Here is a 20,115-nt window from a genome sequence, read left to right as displayed (position 1 = left end):
GGAAGTTAACAAGGTTAGCAAGGCAAACACTTCTTCAAGATAATGGGTGTCGGGAAGTGGGTTCCATTATTTTTGTGTTAATGAGTTGAGGTAGATATGTCAGGGACTTGTGAGGAAATTGAAATTTTGGAGTGCCTCACTCATGGTTCTTGAACTTGAGATTTGGATCTTACGATCTTAAGATTCTACAATCGCAACATGACAAAATTGATCGGATCAAGTTGTTGGATCTTATAATCGTGGAATCTTACAATCCAGTTGTTGGATCAAGTTATTGGATCTTCTATTCGTAGAATCTTACGGTCCAGTTTTCTAATGATACTATATTTTGTTATCATTATGGACTTTTCAGCTTCATTTTCAATAAATTAAGTAGGTTGAATTGGACTCTAGTTAGTTTCAATTTGAATTAAAACCCAAATGAAAACTAACAAAAAGGGCAAAAATTAGAATCCAAAGGCAAAAATTAGAATCCCTAATATTAAAAATGTTATCATTTATTCTCTGTTACCTCCTGTGGAAATCAACAGAACCATTCCTTCATTTATGATATTTTTGAACTTTTTTCTTTCAGCTGTTCCTTGGATCACTTTTAAGATAGCTCATTTACATTTAACTTTTCAATCTATATGTATTCTTTTTTCCCCTCTCTTGGGTTGAATTTCAATTGATTTGTTGATGACTTCATTATATGGGCTCATAAGGTTTTGACTGTTCATTAATCTATGATTTTGTGTACTTTTTGCAATTATCCAGGGTGAATGGAAGTGAAAATATGTATGATAGTAAACGGTCGAAATTAGAGCATATTATATATAGGCACTGCTAAATATCTAATGCCAAAACTACAGTTAGACAATTATTTGTGATCATGTGCCAAGGCTCTATGTTTTAATCCTTTTTTTTTTTTTTTTTTTGTGCATTTAGCATGGATCATACCGATAACTTTATGATGAAATATTTGCTATGATTCCAATGAAGTTACATTTACTTTTATGGTTTGCTCAATCACATGTGAAAAGAGTTGCTATTTATTCAAAAAGGTGTGTACTTTCGTGATGCATGTATATTGTAGATGAGAAAAGACCAGTTAAGATGCTAATAACTTTCTCTATTCAGGTTGTTGACAAAATCGTTTGAAGGGAAGGACATGGGTGAGCCAACAACTATATTACGAATGCGGGGATTGCCGTTTTCAGCTGGGAAGAGTGACATATTAGATTTCTTTAAGAATGCTACTTTGTCAGAAGAGACAATCCACATAACCTACAATTTTGATGGGAGGCCAACCGGTGAAGCTTTTGTGGAATTCGCAAATGTAGACGATGCGAAAGCAGCATTGGCCAAGGATAGGATGACACTTGGCAGTCGTTATATAGAGTTGTTTCCTGCATCACTTGATGAGTTGAAAGAAGCTACTTCAAGTGAAAGATGAGATATTTTCCTGTATTCTATTTAAATTCCTTAATGTCGCATGATGTAAAAAATTCGTGTTTAGTGTTAAATCGTGTTTTTGAACGTAAACTTTTTGTTTGTTTCTTAACAGGATTCTAGGATGAAATTAGAGTTAGATGCTATTTTCCCGGATTTTTGGCAAGAAATCGTTGTTCTGGTTGTCTTTGAAATCTACGGCTTATGTGATTTTCTCAATCTCTTTGGTTTTGTTTTTCTTTTCTTGAAGCCAATAATAAATTGATCAAGTTACCGAAAATATTGTTTATAAAGTTTTGTCATTGGGTTGGGTCTTAATTTTATGAGCACAAGTTATGTGAAATATATATGGGAAAAATTCAAAATCAAGAAGTTAAAAGTATCACCTGTTTCAAAGTTAGAATAAAGGTTTCAAATTTCAAAAATTGGGTATTTATTATAATTTATTTATGATTTAATTAATTAATTATATATTTTATAAATTAAATATATTAAAGTCACGGATCTAGATAATTTGATTAATTAATTATATATTTTATTAATTAAATATATTAAAGTTACATATCTATATAATCTGGTTACAAATAAAAATTTTTATGCCACAAATTATTATACGATTACAATTCAAAAATTTTATTCATCAATTACAAATCAAAAATTTATATGTCACAATTTATTTATTGGTCGTAAGTTACAAGTATTATAAGTTACAACTTATTACTTCACAATTTATTTATTGGTCATAAATCACAACTTATTAGATAGTCACAAACTATCAAAATACTGTTACAAATTAATAATTATTTAAGTCATATATTATTTTTTTGTTACAATTTTAACCCCGATAACTAATGACCATGTCCCAATTCGAGGCCACAGCGACAACCACCATCACCACCACAACAACCAGGGATTAAACGACGACCACCACAATCAACTCACCACCATCTCCTCACCAACCCCATCGTCGCCGCCACCACCACCACCTCACCATGATCAAACATCACTACCTCACCACAACCTCCTCACCAACACCATCATTTTGGAAAAAACAATTGCTACCAATCAGATCTGTGCAAAACTAACCACTACTGACGACCATGCTAAAAAATCAGGTCAGATATGCGCAAAAACCTACCACTGTCAACGATCTTTTGCAAAAATTAGATTAAATCCGTTGTAAATCCGTTGCAGCTTCGGTGAAGAGAAGCTCTATTCCACACGACGCTCCCAATTGTGGGTCATCACCGCTATAGCTCCGATCGATAGATGAAGAGAAGCTCTGATGGCGACATTGTAGCTCCCAATGCAGCTCAGAGAAGGAGACGAGAGAGAGAGGGGTGAGAGCGAGATATAGAGAGAGAGAGGGGGGGAAATTGATTAGAGTTTGTGATGAAAATTGTATATTTAATATTTAAATATTAATTATCTAATTTGTGAAATGTGAAATTTTCTACCTGATTTTAGAACACGGATCTTTAAAGGTATATATTGTCTATTTTTTTCCGTTAAAAGTGCAATGCATAAAAATAATCGAAAATAAAAATAAAAAACAAGCAATTTCCTTAATGCCATTTGCGATTAAAATTATATTAATTTTTTTTAAAAAAAATTAATAAATAATAATAAAAGTAAAATTACTTGGTTAAAATTCTAGAAAATAATGAAAATTGAGTAACGGGTCCAATTTTTACAGTCTCTACTTGGTTTGGTCAAATTACCAATTAGATTTTTGTAAATTTTAATAATTTTTATGAAATGTATGGTTAAAATTAATAAAGATTGTGAATTTCATTAAATATGTGACTAAAATTAATGATGACATTTTTAATAATTTTTTAAGCTACACTGTAAAGAGATATGATATGTGTATTTTATATATTTATTTGGAGCAAAAAATATAGGCATTTAATAATTATTTTCAATAATTATAGTCTAATTTATTTTATATTTTGTTTATTAAGTGAAACTCAATAAATGGAAGTGGAATTGAAACGAACGAACAAAAATTAGCGAAAAGAGTGGCAAAGTCCAAAGTTTGGTGACTAAAGAATAAATGCACAAAAGTTGTGTCGAATCTCACAATTATAAGTCAACAGGGCGTGAAACATGGGCACGAATCGATTTCAACCACAAAAGTATGTTCCAGAGTGTTAACTCAAAATTAAAACCCATTTTTGACTTAGTAAACATTCGAATTGGAAAAAGGCTATTTCAAGTAAAGTTGTAGCCTTTTGAATTATCTTTACAACCCAATTTAAATCTCCTCAATCAAATATTGAAAAAGAAAATTATGATAAAAATACTAAACAAAGTGCAAACAAACTTTCGCGTGAAAAGTGGTGCCACATCATGGCGCCAAGGCGCCACCAATATAGAGTCGCTATGCTGCGGCGCCACTCCTTTGGTATTGCGGCGCTATCTAGGTGTATCTAGGGGCACATTTTTGACACTTTTGATGGAGTTACACAAAATTTGGGGGAGAGAAAAATACGTAATCACCAAGATAAAAGAGCAAAAGTTAGGATTTGAAGACTTTTGAAGTTGAAAAAGATCTTGGTGTAAGATCAAATTATTTCCATGATTAAAACCCGATAATGAATTCTATACTCTGTGTTTTTCTTTCACTATTAGGAATAGCTTAATTCATAGTTATAGCGAACAATGTAATCTATGTATGACCCTTTATTTCTTTTATTTAAGATTCAAGTTTTTTTAAATGTACATGTGTTAATTTTATTCGAGGTGATTTATAAATTTAGACCATGCAATAAAATTTGATAATTTAGTATTACGTGTAGAAATACCTATATTAATTATTGCGATCGCTAGATGAATTATTAGAACTAATATTTCCTTAACTAACCTATAGAGATATGTGATTAAATTAAATAAGCTCAATGAGAACTCGAGATGTGGTAAATTGAATACTTTAGAATAATTCGATCGAACACGACCATTATAATGAATCTTGATTGGCGAATTAAAGAGGATCATACGTAAAATTATAAGTCCTAGCATCCATATTCATACTTTTAAAACCCAAATTCGATAAGTTGTGTAAGTTAGATAGTTTAGTTATAACAATTTAAACACCAATCACAAAACTTATTATTTTTTTCGATCAAATTAAAGTTAGGAATGATTGAACCAATTGTTAAATAGTAATTCTCGTGAGAATGACATTTGGACTCCTCGATCTACTTTATTACTTGTTACGATCCGTACACTTGCAGGAGATGAATATCGACAACAATATATAATAGAATTTTAAAAAAATTTGTCTTTGTCCTTTAAACACTATTTTACTCTTTTTATTGGAAAAGCCTCGTGAAGGGTATGGATACCCTATATGCATAAATTATGTACACTAAGCACAACCCCTTTTTATTTAAGGGGCGTTCTCAATTGAATTGAAAAATCAATGAAATCCTTTATAATTTAGATTTCCTCGATAAATAGTGAATTTATAAATATTTCATAAATAGATAGATTTTAAATGATTTAGATATATTTCAAGCATAAGAGTAATATAATCAAATCCTTTGAAATTTTATCATATTTGATGAGACTCTTATAAAAAATTAAAAAATCTGTTCAAATTCACGAAATTGATTTACAATCTTTCAAAATCCATTAAAATTTTAGTTGAGAAGACTCCGTTAAACTAAAAAAAAAAAAACTACACTTATTTCAATAAGATTAGTCAAAATAACTCATAGAAATCATGTCTCCTTTTTCTGTGATCAAACATCTCAATAGTCGGGAGAAGGAAAAAAAAAAAAAAAAAAAAAAAGAAGTGATCCCCGTAATAACAAGCAAATTGAGAGCATTGTTGAGTTGAATAATGCATTTAAAAAAAAATAAAAAAATCTTGAAGCATCACCCTTCAAACACCCTCTTTATATTTATATTTAGTACTTGTTTAGTAGGGATTTTAATAATTAATTTTTTGATCGTTAAAAATAAAGTGCATCCTACTTATGAGGGAATAATTCAAAAATGACGACTGAAATAGTTAAATAACGGTCAAAATTTTGATTTTCATTGACTTTTAAGCTATACCAAAAAAACTCTTAAACTTAAATAACTATGTGTGTTGAGTATTCGAATAAGATCAATTAAAATATCTAGTCGAAATCCTGATTTAAATCTTAGTATTCAAATAAAAATAAAATAAAAGTGATTCCCATTATAATGACAAGAGCAGTGAGAGTCATGACTTGTGTGTTGAGTCGAGAAAACATTAAAAAAAAAATAATAATAAAAATATTGTATATGAAAAAATAAAAGGGTTAATTTCACAAACGGTCACTGAACTTACAGAAAAATTACAAAACGATCACTGAAGTTTAAAACTTTCAATAACGGTCACTTAAGTATTGAGACGCTTTAAAAAATGGTCACTGAAATTTAAAAATTTTTGAGCTACTTTTACGACAATTTTTCGACCACTTCTGACCACTGATACCACCGGATTTTGATACCGTTGGAAAGTTTACAATGTCCTCTTCAATTACAACAAAAAATCTCCCCCAAACTCCAAAGGATTCGGCCGGAATAAACCCACAAAGTTGGCTACCTGAAAAGGCAAAAATCTACCCAAATTTTCAGATTTTTGGTGGATTTTTGCGGCGATTTTTTGATAACTTCCGATCACCAAAATAGCCAAATTTTGATACTGTTGGAAAGCTCACAATGTCCTCTTTAATTAGCATCCAAAATCTCCCAAAAACTCCAAAAGATTCGGTCGGAATAAACTCACAAAGTTGACATCCCAGATTTTCGCCTTTTTGGGATGACGACTTTACGGGTTTATTCCAGCTGAATCATTTGGAGTTTGGGGGAGATTTTGGATGATAATTGAAGAGGACATTATGGGCTTTCCAACGATATCAAAATCAGGTGGTCTTGCTGGTCGAAAGTCGCTGGAAAATTGCAGTAAAAGTCGTCCAAAAATTTGAAAATCTGGGTAGATTTTCAGATTTTTTGGGGCGACTTTTGTGGTGATTTTCCGGTCGAATTCCTTGGTGTTACGGAGAGATTTTGAGTGTTAATTGAAGAGAACATTGTGGGTTTTCCAACGGTATCAAAATTCGATGGTATCGGTAGTTGAAAGTAACCAAAAAATTGCTGCAAATGTAACTAAAAAATTTAATAAAGTGTTTTTCAATTTCAGTGACCATTTTAGAAACTTTTTAAACTTCAGTAACCGTTTTTGAATGCGTCCCAATACTTAAGTAATCGTTACTGAAAGTTTTAGACTTCAGTGACCGTTTTGTAATTTTTCTGTAAGTTCAGTGACCGTTTGTGAAATTAACCCAAAAATAAAAGTGTTGTGCAATAAGTACACCCACCCTTCTAGATTCTTCTTCAGGTGACTCAATCAGCACAGATACTCTACGAAGTATTTTTATATTTTATTCACCGTATATTCCGCTCCAATATCAAAGTACATATAAACTGCTGTAAATTCTCTTCCAAAAAAATTTGTAGCCCTCCAAAATATCTGGGTTTTCTGTAATCGTCGCTGTTCATCATTTTAATTGGTAAATTTTTTATCTATTTGCTGGGATTCTTCATATATCCAACTGCAGGAATCCTATTTCTGTGTATATGCGTGTACAGGATTTTGGGATTTTGATTTCGTGCTTTGGTTTTGAATGTGATGCATATTTAGTTACTGATACTGTTATTGTTAGCAAAACTGGTTCGATTGGTTCTTGAAGTTCTTTGTCTTTTCGTGTAATTTTGGTGATTTTTCGTGAGGGTGATCTTCGATTATTGTAATTTTGACTATTGAAGACGCGTAGCTTTAATTGTGACTAAAAATACTAGGTTTCATTTGATTCTTTAAATAATTACTGTCGGAACAGTGAAGTAATTGTCAAAAGGATTTTCTGCACTGTAAAAACAAAAAACACTTTTTGGCGGTGGCAGATGAAAATGTAGTATTTACGGGTGGGAGATAGAAAAGCACAGTATTTACAATCTCGTCTCTTGAATATGTATGATGAATCAGTAATCCAATTTTTCTCTCTCAAAATCTTGCTCAGTAGTTTCTTGATTTAGTTGACATTTATACCTATTTGGTATCTGGATTATGAAGTGTGAAAAGCAGAACATTGAACTTATAAGCATGTTTTGGGTTAATTTAAATTGGAAACAAGTGCAAATTAATTTAGGAATTCTGTATCTGGAAGTAGTGGAAATGTGTTTTTGCAAATGTAGCAATGGAAATTCAAAAGCAAAGTTAAGCGTTAATTTCTTTTGCATGAGCAACATTGAATAGGTTATTTCTCAGAAGAGCTTTTGATGGAAAGCCAAAAATCTGAAGAATAAGATTGTATGATTTGACTTGTGAAAAACCTAAGCTTCACAATCAAATTTATTTTTCCCCCAGGGCTGGTCGGGCATTATTTTGTCAATGCTTCCTGTAAGGACGTGAATTCTTCCATCGTAAGTCTACTGGAGAAACTAAGAGCATGCAATCCAAGACTCCGAGCGTCACTCAAGGCGATTCCCATCTTTACAATGTTTCAGAATCTTTGGTACATGCTCAACCATGGTGCAATATCACTGGAAGCTTCAACACGTCAATAATGCGACACAATTATTCAGATTTGTCATCAATGGACCAGTCGATGGATAGCCAATCACAGTCTGAGGGTGGCATAAATGAAGAAGACAATGTTATCAAACAATCAGAAGGTACTATATGTGAAACTCCAGGTGCCTTTTTGGCACATGCCAATTTCTTTTGAAGAAATGTTTCTTTTAATATTCTCAGAACTCTCTCTGATTGCCAAGACATATTTCTAGTTCATACATTCTTGTCCCATTTATCGGTTGAGTCAGACTAGAGCTGTCTGCTGAAGTTGGTTTTTGTTGGTAGATAAGTGAAGTCCTTGTTAAAATAAAACTTTTTATTGGTTTTATATGCTAAAATTATGTTGAATTTCTTTCTTGTTATATCATGTATGAAAGTTGATACTAATGCAACATCTTTTCAAGGCTAGATAGAAATTATGGACAGGTGGATCAGATTTTTCAGCAAGATTCAGCAGCCATACGCCGGAGTGGTGACAAGCAGCCCCCACAGCCTGAGCTTGTTGGGCACTCAATTGTAAGAATGCTTCAATTAGAACTTAAAACTATGTCATATGTAGCTCACTTCCAACGTCATGATAGTTTTATTGAAGTTTGTGTTTTTATCATGTAAAACATTTCTTTACGTTTTTGAGCTCCTTTTCAGGCCTGTGCTATGAATCCTTACGATCCATATGGAGGAATGATGGCAGCTTACAGCCAGCCTTCGGTATGTGCATGAGTGGTAACTTTTGTTTTGAATGCAGCGGTTCATTTCTTATTTTCTTTTCTCCATTATTAAATTGTGAAAAGGGAAGTATGTACTTTCTTATAGGTGGGGATTATGGTTGCCCAGCTTCTTGTTTTCATTCCTGTTTAATGCAGTTGGCCTTATTTTTCTTTTCGCTTTCTTTTTGTTTTTATTTTTTTTTTATTTTTTGGGAGAACTTCATAGCATGTACTATAGGTTGAGGGAATATAAAAAGACGTCATCGTAGCACAGGGCACCTTACATGAGGCTCAGAAATGGACACTGGTGTTGGAAGGAGTTATCTTCGCTAGACTACTTCTAGACACGCTTGCTATAAAGTTGATTGCACAAATTGGGTTAAAACGAGTAAAGAAAGCTTTAAAGAAGACTATTGTAAATGATAACAAATTCCATTTATTAAAACGTAGAAAAACTAAATAATAATGCCAAAGAGGGGGTAAAAACTTGGGAGAAAATCTAGGCAATTTGATGCCAAATACTATATAGGAGAACTATAAGAGAAGGGAAAGGGGGAGAAGAAGAGAAAGGAGGGAGAAAAGAGATAAGAAGACGGGAAGAAATTTCATTATCAAAAGTTGATTTATTACAACGCAAAAGACCCCTTTATATAGGGTCTAAACTAGTGTTAATTTGAACAAGAAATTATTCTAAAATCAACGAAATCAACACGCTTATTATGTTTCCTAGAATAAATATTAAAATTAGAAACTAAATATCATAATTTCTCTTTAATATTGCATCATTTCTCCCCGACTGAGAGCACTCGACTCCGGCAAGGTAGGCTAAAACTTCGTACTCCAAGGAGGTTATCTTTTGTCTTGGCCAAATGCTTATATTGAACCTTGGACAACAACATCTCGTTGAACTCAGACTAAGGAGGACTTTCTTTCTTATTAACCAAATATTTGAACTGATCACTTAATGACAACTGAAGCTGCAAATCATCTTGAAGGTCATGATCTTACAAAGGAGGACGATCTCTCCTTCTAACCAAATTGTGATAGGGAACTCCAAAAATAAAAAACTTATGCAATTCATCCACAAAATTTTCAACTAGCTGTGCATAAAGAGAAGCACAAGGAACTAGTACTGTAGACTGGCTTGTAGAAAAAAATGATGGCAACATCGTAGGCTCGAATGTACCTTGATAAGGAAATAATTCTTCCACATTGAAAATGTAACTTTCATTCAAATGTGATGGCCCATTAATAACGCTTTCTTTATATGTATGATAAAAAATCTTTTTTTTTTTTTTTTCGTGTGTAGGAAACCGAATGAATGAAACACACAATAAAGCGTAATAAATATCACTAGAGTCTCCACACTTATGTTGTACCTCAAAAGTAAGCTCAAAAATTTTATGATCGAAAATAATTTGTCGTTTTAATTTGGCATGAAATTTCAGAAAATTGATAGCAAAATAAGGAGCTGATACAGTATGCTGATAATTGGTGGGCAACATCCTAATATCAATAGGAAAAGTGTGCAATTGAATAATGGACTTGGAAAATAATGTCGCAACCCAGGGAGCATCATGTAATAGAGGAAATATCAAAACTAAGTCAACGTGACAGTCATGAAAAAGAATAGGTGATATCAATTTCGGTATGATGTCGATGACGTGGAATGATTGACTTTGGTGGCAATGTGATAGGTAGATTCTCAACTTTATTAGAGTGAAGTGTATCGATTACAGGTGTGAATATGATATGGAATACATAACTCTCATCCTCTGTGAAAAGTGAAGAAACAATTGCACTCAATATCCCTTGTACTATTCTTGAGACAAAATTGCCAAATTACGTGAGTAGACATCAAATGCTATTAAAACCGAAGAGAACCTACACTCTATATTCTACAAAAGACTTATAGCACTAGACATAAAGTAACTAAGTGTCATTGGTGAAGGCTGATGCTGGTCCATGGCTGTGCATTGATTGTGGCTGCATGTGATCAAGAAGTTAAGCTGTGACGTGACTGTTGATGCTAGTGAACAGCCATCTGTCAATTTAGCTGGAGCCCGCTAATGAAATGTTAGATCCTGTCCAAATGTGGAGTTACTATTTAATTTTGGTTCAGTTGTTAACCTGTAAGGAGTTTCATGCACAGTCAACTTTTTTAAGAATCTATTTTTTCTTCTATTTTTGCTCATTTGTAATACTTGAAAAATTTGATTACATTTGTTATTGTGTTAATAGGTAGCGTGCAGCTCAATATCGGGTTAGCAAAAGGGGATTGGGATAATTTAATAAATTTCACACACTGCCTTTATTTTCCATTGTTTATTTTTCTTAATGGACGGCAAAATTGCTACCATAAGAAGGCATAGTTATGATATCCCAAAAGCTACCTTTTGTATCAATTTATTACTTTAGGCTAAAGACTTCTGATCAGTCAGTCAATATTGTAGTTGCCATAAATTTGAGTACATTAGCTCTTATCATATGATCTTTCAACATTCTTGGGAAAGTTGTTTCAATTTAATAATTTTAATTTGATGTGGTGTAATCTCATAATGTTCTGAAAATAAAAATAAAAAATAAAAAAATGAAAGATTATGTTTGTTCTTTTGATCAGGTTCCTATTATATATGATGTGCATCATACAAGGATGATGCTGCCAATGGAAATGGCACAGGAGCCTGTGTATGTGAATGCCAAGCAGTACCATGGGATTCTTCGTAGAAGGCAATCACGTGCTAAAGCAGAGCTTGAAAAGAAATTGATAAAAGCTCGAAAGGTTGGTTATGCAAACATTTTTGTTTCCCTAATGGGTTGTTGCCGACATAGAATTCTTAAGCAACAAAGATAAGAGCATACTTGGCTAAGTTTAGAAGTTCACCTATAAGTTATAAATGAATAATTATGTTAAAATAAAATAAAAAATTATTTGTCAAAGTTGGAAATAAGTAATTTATTTTGACAAAAAACTGAGTTACTTCTGAATAAGGATTTTTTTTTTTCCTTAACTTAAAAGTAAGCAAAAAAAGTAACATATGTGAGCATGTATGCTGATTCATGATCCTGGAGTTCTTTCTGTAGAGTTCCATCTCTGTATTGCTGGTAATTGTTTCTCTTTGTTGACTTTCAGCCTTATCTTCACGAGTCCCGACACCAGCATGCTTTGAGGAGGGCAAGAGGTTCAGGAGGACGTTTTGCAAAGAAGTCTGATGCAGACACCTCAAAGGAGACGCGTTCTGGTTCTGCCATCTCAACACAGTCCCTTACTTCAACCAGTTCTGAGACCTTGCCCTCCGAGTCTAGCGAAATGAAAGTGCTGAAGGCCGAACTTTCTTGCAATAATGATATCAGCAGTGTTAGAAAGCAAATTAACTTGTCGGACGCGAGAGAGGAAGGGTGCACTTCAAATCAGCAGTGGAGAAATATTGTATCAAATCGCTCACTTGCCATGCAGTGAGTTTCTATGGTTACTGAAAGCTATGTAATGCTGGTTTCTTGTTTGAATCTTGGCTTCCCTGAGGTGGACGGCAATTCATTCTTGGCTGTGTTTCTTTTAGCTTGCAGAGATGAGGGAAGATAAATTAACTTTTTTATCTTGTTTAAAGTTCATTGTTCTTCCTTGTACAAAATGCACATAGGACTGGATCAGACGAAGTTGGAGTAGGAAAAAGTGTTTTTTCTCTAGTTAGATGTTAGAACTATGTAAAGTTGGTTTTGGGATTAGCATTATTCCCCCCCTCACTGCTGCTTCACCCTTTTCTGGACTTGAAAGTGTGTGTGTGGATGCTGATTGTTTTATGAAATGTTAGCTTTCGGTGGTTGGATGATATTTTTTTATTTCTGATAATTGACATTTGTACATCATGGTGTGTTTTGTGGATGAAATTCAGACAGGTATCATGAAACATTATTAAATGGGAGAATTTCACATCTTCACAAAACATGCTTATTTCTCTGAGCTTCCCTCCGAAAGTGTCCATGTTTTCACTTCATTAGTGCAGGTTGAAATTTAGCCAACAAGGAATTTTTCTATTTTAGGATCTCCATGTCACGGTTGCCATTTATAGGGACTTCAGTCGTCAGCCACACAGTTATTGGGTCACTTGACCTTTTCGCACTGGACAGGTGTCAATCCCATATGAGATTCGAAGATCTATGTTTTTTACCAATATTTGTTGGACCCTTCTTGGGGTACATAATGAACACTATAACGGTGTCCATAATCCCGAGGTGGTGCCTTCCCATTGGAGGAGGCGTTGGGCCCACAGGCGCCACCTCCAATAGGGGGGTACCATTTTGACATTATGAACACCATTACGTTGTCAATTATGTACACTTAGAATATTCCATATATGTTTGGGCGAAGTCATTGCAATATCCTTCGCGAGACTTTTTTGTTAATCAAATGTCTCGTTTATCATGCATTTTAGTAGTCTATATAAGTCACGTGGTTGACTTGCCGAATAATGTTTGAGGACTAGTAAGCAGTGTTACACTGGGGTTAACGAGACTGGTTTTCTGGCTCATCCACAAATTACTTTTCTGAACTGAAGATGGGTTTTTGGGTCAGTTCTATAAAGTTTGGCAAACACCGGCATCAATCGAGTTAAGCTTTGAGCCTGGCTAAAGCTAATACCGACAGGGTATCAGAAGAAACCACTGCAATTAGTTTTCTAGTAAGAATGCCATCTTATACAGAATAAATTACAAAGTTATACTCTCGAGACAACTAAAAATAAAGAAGTAAAAACATAATTCGACGTTAAAGAAGCAAAATGAAACAAAAATTTCTGTATCCTGTTGTCCAATTGAGATTTCATGCTTTACAATTACAGATAATGGCAACAATGATTATTGGTGATCTGTATCTTCTGAATTTTCAATAGGTTGTTCGACTTCATGTTCATCCGTGATGATATCACCCTCTACATCCTCAGGTTGAGCCGTCTGTTCTGTAGTGGTTTTACTCCCATCAGTGACATTACTATCAGGATCGGTAGCATTAAACACTGTTTGCTTTTCCATCATCCCCGACAGTGCAAGACTTGGGGACCACTCAAGAACGTCATCAATTATGTTGGAAACCCGCTTCTGATACCTGCAAGAAGAGAAGTTTCTTTTTGAGCATCGTGCATTTTGGTGCCCATGCCACATACCATACGTATATATTATTCGGTGCTTTGTTAGTACACAATATTGGACTCAACATTATAAAGAACACGAGGTTGGATCTTTTTCATCCTTATGAATTGTGTAATCTAGACTATCCAGTCGTCTTCTACCAAACAAGACATGAAAAGGAAAATAAGGAAAATTTTGCTTCAGACTACAAGGAGATTATCGAGCTTTATTAATAGACCTTAATTTTTGTTCCCTTGTATTTCTGAGATTTGTCGACTATCCAAGTGCAATAATTGCTTATAGAGCATGTTAGGGGTGGCTAATACTGAAAAATAAGAACCAACTGTGTAGCTTATTTTTAATGTGGACTCGCATGCATTCAAATAAGCCACACATTTGGAGCTTTTTTTTATTTTAACATAAGCCAGCCTAAACATGTTCATAGTATGAGCAAATAGTAAGATCAAATGAGTCAGAGAAGTCATAATCCCACCATAAATACAATCCAAGACCATTAAAAATGACAAACAAAAATAAACGTGTAGGAATTGTAACCTCTGTGACACAGAGAGAAAAAGATTAATGGAATTTTCCTATGGATGGCAAAAGTAGTGAGAGGAAACGAAATGAAGACTGGTTGCAAAATTTTCTACAAAAAGGCCTACCTTCATTAGACAAATTCCACAAACCAAATTCACCTACTAAAAAAATTCCCTCCAAGATTAGCATTTTGTTCATCCCCTTCGACAAACTAGATGATTTCGGAGGGGAGCAAGGGGAGGTGAAGAATATAAGAAATTGATTTTTGGCAGTATATTTATAGTTTAGCGTACATGAAGACAGAAAGAAGAGAGAGAAAGAAGCAGCAAAATAATTTAATTAATTAAAAAAAATGAAGATATAATCAACATTTACCTCTCTTACATTTACAAGCACTTTCACTTCATCTTTCATTTAATTTCCTTCTTTGCTTTGGGTTGCAGGTGGGAAAAATTTTAATATAGACACACATACCTGGCTCTAGCGGCTTCATCAGGAGCATGGTGCCTCAGAAGTAAAATGACCACCACGGCTACTATTGTATAAAATAGCCTAGCCGTCCACTTCGGACGCTCATCCTCATCCTTCTTGGGCCAAAACTGGAATAATTCCTTGAGTGTTGCTTCCTCTGCAAGAATGTTCGGGAAAATCCAGACACGCTTTCCAAGAAGTATCCATAGAGATCCGAAGACAAAGGCTCTTACTGCAGGAAAAGAATCAGCATAAGAAATTTGATTCGGAAGCAGCTATTTCATATAAAAATGAATAAATATATTTCACGTCAATCACCACGAGACACAAAGAGAATGGATTGCCAAATGAGCTAAATATCTATCAAAATTAACTATATATAAATATTTATCAAACAAATTCTTCACGATAATAATAGAAGAGTGAAACTCGGCTATGCAGGGAAAAGAAAACTTTAAAAAAAAAAAAAATACACTTCAATACTCAGAAACAAAGAACTCGATGCTCTCTTAAATGGCAAATCACCATTTTATATTCCTTGCTAACATCAATTGATAAGAAAAATCAGCAAATTCTTGGACACAGATTGTTACAGCTTAAAATGATTTTTTCAATTAATAGAATATGAAACAGTATATGCATTCGGCTGCAGCGGAGAACAGAGTGGCGCATATATGTGAGTAGTGAAAAAGGCCTGCCTAGGGGATTGGCAATAACAAGGCAACACGGAAAAAAGGGATAAACCTGAGTTCATATTCACAATTAAACTCTTTTTCACTATAAATTCTTTATGTCTCCTTTGTTGTAACTTTATTTATATTGCATAAATATTTTATAACAACTGTTGTTCACTGTATTGTATCTATATAGATGGTTAGCCATATTGTAAAGTACATAGTTGTCCCTTCTCTAGCATCCAAACAAATTAAACATATAAAGTAACAAATTAATTATTTCTATACTCTTCACCTAGACTAGAAAGAGCTATTCCTACAAACTCCTACACAGAATACTAGGAGCACGTTTTGCAAAAACGATATCTCGGTTAAACTGTCTCTCAATACTATTTTTTCAGCCCATTATAATACTGCATGCCCGCAAACAATGGAAACAGTATCATCACACACACCAAGCACGAGAGGAATTGCAAGAAACAAATGGAGTTAAGTTAAACTAGATATCAGCACTAAAGAACTTACAGAGAAGCAGGGTAAGTATAAGCAGCAGTAAACCCGCACAGAAGTAGAGAATAAATAGCTTGCAGCGGTGGGGATATACAGGAAACAAGCAGATTGCAATGGTCAAAACAGGCCAGAAAAATGAGAGAAGTGTTTGCCACAACGGCCATCGGTTCACAAATGTCCAAGCAAAGAAGGCATCATTATCAGAAAAAACTTGCTCCTGCAAAGCATCAACAAATAAGAGATAAAGAAGTAAAAATTCATTTAACAGGATCAAGAAACTGAATAATAATTACTAGGCTGAAGTGGGATAACATATTACATGTGGACTCGAAAATTTCGTAAGTTAGCTGTGCAACACCAAGCCCTGTTGTGGTTTCCAAACCATTTGATTTTATTCATATTGAGCTAGCTTGAATTGTGTTTCACAACATAAAGGACTCATGTAGCAAACTCTAATTTTAAAGAAATGCTAACTTGTTCTTGTTATTAGATCATCCCACACTATAACCAACCACACAAAGTTCAAAAGCTGCCACCCCTACCCCCCCAGGAAAAATAAATAAATAAAGAACACCTTTCAGGTTGACTTTGCAAACAAATTGTTTTAGGAACTCACCGAGAATAACTCCAAATGTGCAGGCCATGTAGACAACTTTTTCTTCCCAGGCCGAAGAGTTTTGACAACACGATCACACCGCACTATAAGATTTTTTCGCAGCAGAATGTCTCCTATATCTTCAATTTCTAAGTTCCTGTCTGATTCAAGTATGTTTTTGAGATCTGGATGATTTCTCAGAAAGCTAACAAAATCTTTTCCTCTAAAATATTCCACTCTTGTCTCTTGTAAGACAGCCCATCTAGACTCCAGATTCTTATGATCTCTTACTTTCTCAGCAAAAATCTGAAACACGTCCTTTTTTGCAGCTTGCTTCTGGAATATAGAAGAGGGCATTGGGTTAGATTTTAGATACATAAAACCATCAGAAATTTAAGAAAAACAAACAATTACACTTCTTGTAAATAGCTTTTCTGCAAAATGAGATGAGTGACAATTTTCAATTATTTTCGATTTTTCCAAGATCCTATGGGGAAATGTGCATATCTATTATTTTCCTTGATCAACCAGTTTCCCGAGATTCTTACTTACAAAGAAAAAGAGAAAAAGAAAAATATTTCCCAGCAAACACATGTGATTCAACCATCTCTAGGTATGTAATGAAATAAACTTTTGAGAGTCCATTCCATTGACTCACTCATTTTATCCACAACCTATTTTATGAGACATAAATATAACTCTGTGTAATTAAGTAATCCAACATTTAAATCAGCTTATGAGAGATTTTTCATGCACTTCAAAGTATACGTAGAACTTTTCAGCAATTGAAATTTGGAAAGGGAAAAGGTTAATTTTAAATGAGATGCATATTGGATCACCATAATAAGGAATAACTAGAAGGATAAAGAATTTTTGTACATGAAAAAGATGCAAGTAGCATGCGCCTTGAAACTTATGCTTAACCAAAAATCAAAAGTAGGGGCAATTAAGGAAATACACCTTAAACTTCTGGTTCTGATAATTGTGGGAAAAGTAAGGACTTCATCTTTAAAGTACATGTTAACAGTCCCCAAGCACGGTCAGACTTACCTTTGGTTTAAAATTAATCACATTTGTTCTATAGCATGTAAAAGTAGCAAGGACACAACAGTAAAGGGTGACACTCGAGAAAAGTGAGAGTCCTATTACACCGTCTCCTGTGGATTTTGACTAGTCCAAAAACAAGTATAATTTTAGGGTATTTCTATTTAAAAGTGAAAAAACTATCATGCAATCTACATAAGAAGGAACAAAAGAAACTGTGATCGTTATTAAAATATAATAACACCTTTCTTCAGAAAGATAGAAAATGACACACACACAAAAAAAAAAAAAATGATCCTAGAAACTAGAAAGGGCTACTATCCCACCATCTAGAAAACCCAAGTAACCCTTTATTTGGTTTAATGAATTGATTAAAATTGGGAAATTTAATTAAATCATTACAAAAATGAGTCCTTTATAGGTTGCATTGCTTTTATGATATTAAGAAGGGAAAAATTAGCTAAATTACAATTATAGGAATTACTCGGGAACTACCCAATATCTTAAGCATCATGTATAAAAAATTAAAAAGATCAACAAATGTAGAATGACAAAATCTTTACATCGGGGCTTTTAAAATTGGGGTCAGATCTTCCATGGAAATGTAACAAAAAATCAGGAAAAAGCCAAAATTCAGTGATAAAGCACATTATAAAGACCAAAAATGCAAAAATTAAAACTTTTATATTTCTTTCTATGCGTACATATTTAATTAGTAAAACATTAATTAACCAACCCTAGGAGGGGTCTCAGTGCTGGACTCTCCGTATGAACGCCTACTGCGCTTCTTATCGACGGCCGCACCTCCGCCGCCGCCCGGTTTCTTCATCTCCCTGTATTTTTCTTTTTTTGATTACAGCGTTTCTTTGAAATTTATTTACTTTTCTTTAAAGCATAAATAGAATTAAATTATATTTTACCTGAGTTGTAACGTTTAAGAAATGGGCCTATTGGTCTCTTTATGGAGATTGTAAGAGGATCGACGCCCAGATAATTGGCCCAATGGCTCCTAACAATTTCCCCTTACTAAAACACGACACTCCCCGTGTAAAGCAATAGCTATGATTGTGAATGAATTGGATTTTGATCTGAAGTCGATAAAATTTATGAGAGATGAACTTATGATCTCAGTTCAATAACCTGATCAAGATCCGAATCCGAAAATTCGTTAATTAAATGAATCAAATATGGATGTAGATTAACCCGATCTGATTTATTATAATAATATAATATTTTATATATTATCACATAATTACAACACATAATTTTTTTTCATTTTCAAACTTGCATTATATTTTACACATAAATTTTCAAACAACAAATAGTAATGAAATATTTGAGATTTTTTTATTTTTATTAATTAAAATAAAAATAAAAATAATTTATTTATTTTATAAATTAAATAACAAAAGGGGAGAACAATTGGAGTTGCTTTCGTTATTTTCAGTTTCCCACTTTTCACATTGGATACTCATTAGAATATCATGAGATTTTTAATCTATAAGTAGGTAGACCAAAAAAATTGGGTAAAAAGTTATCTGAACTTATTAATTAGAGAAGTGCTACATGTACATAATTATTTACATAATGGTATACATAATTACACGTGGCACTCGATCCAATTATTAATTCAAATCTCACACATGCATATCAATAATTGGATGATTGCTACATCACATTATGGACACTATTATGTGCAATAATTATGTACAACTAGAATTTTTCTATTAATTTTAGGAATTTTCTATTTGTATATAAAAAATGTACATAATGGATTACATAATATGATGTATTTTAAACTAGAAAATGATAGAGTGATATATGACATTATGTAAATCTTGATATACATGTAACAATGTGCTTAGTTATAGAATATAGAAGTTAACTAATATAAATTTTTTTATTTTCGTAATTTCTTCAATTTCGGATCGGGTATTTGATAAGATAGTAAATTGGATATAGATTTAGCAATCAAATATCCGTTGAATTTATCGGAACAAATAATTATTCTTATCCATCGAATATAGGTAGATTCGATACATATTTGATCCATTTACAGTTCTAGCAATAGCAATTTGATGTGTTATGCCTTTTAAAAATTAAAATATGCCACCTAGCTATGTCGTGATCGTAAAATTTTGAAAATATATCCTGTTTGAAAATCAACGATAATTTGCTCAACTAAGTATACTCAATACTCTTTTCATTTTAATTTTAAGATCTAAAATCACAACATGAAATGATGTATTTACTTAAAAACGAGGGCTAGCAGAATGACTTATATCGAAAATAAGTTGAAGTTCAGCAATCTTGTTACGACAAATTTAAGATGGGTGAGCTAATCGAAATTTCATTGAAAGTTCGGAAATTAAAAATGAAATTAACCCCAAATCTTACTTTTAAAATATA

At 33.2% G+C, this 20,115-nt stretch overlaps 2 protein-coding genes across 3 annotated transcripts; one reads left to right on the top strand and one right to left on the bottom strand.

Moving 5' to 3' along the window:
- The first annotated feature begins 6,805 nt into the window (after positions 1-6,805).
- On the top strand, positions 6,806-12,580 carry LOC111403489 (nuclear transcription factor Y subunit A-1-like). 2 transcript variants are annotated; one of them, XM_023032014.1, is made up of 6 exons: positions 6,806-6,980; positions 7,835-8,163; positions 8,451-8,557; positions 8,687-8,749; positions 11,369-11,530; positions 11,882-12,580. In XM_023032014.1, exons 2-6 carry the CDS (start codon positions 7,917-7,919, stop codon positions 12,206-12,208), a joined length of 906 nt encoding a protein of 301 aa, XP_022887782.1. In that variant the 5' UTR covers positions 6,806-6,980; positions 7,835-7,916; the 3' UTR covers positions 12,209-12,580. The 2 variants fall into 2 exon arrangements, with proteins under 2 accessions (XP_022887782.1, XP_022887783.1); XM_023032015.1 differs by having other exon boundaries at positions 6,807-6,980; positions 7,835-8,142; positions 11,882-12,396.
- Positions 12,581-13,397: 817 nt separating this feature from the next.
- LOC111403488 (translocation protein SEC62-like) lies at positions 13,398-18,656 on the bottom strand. Its single transcript, XM_023032013.1, has 5 exons — positions 18,443-18,656; positions 16,684-16,998; positions 16,083-16,284; positions 14,887-15,115; positions 13,398-13,849 (listed from the first exon to the last, which is right to left on the bottom strand). Exons 1-5 carry the CDS (start codon positions 18,533-18,535, stop codon positions 13,603-13,605), a joined length of 1,086 nt encoding a protein of 361 aa, XP_022887781.1. The 5' UTR covers positions 18,536-18,656; the 3' UTR covers positions 13,398-13,602.
- Positions 18,657-20,115: the final 1,459 nt, after the last annotated feature.

Source organism: Olea europaea, chromosome 11, assembly GCF_002742605.1.
Source record: "Olea europaea var. sylvestris chromosome 11, O_europaea_v1, whole genome shotgun sequence".
NCBI classification, from domain to species: Eukaryota; Viridiplantae; Streptophyta; class Magnoliopsida; order Lamiales; family Oleaceae; genus Olea; species Olea europaea.
The sequence above is the reverse complement of the archived record's forward strand: the minus strand, read 5'-3'. Positions and strand labels throughout refer to the sequence as shown.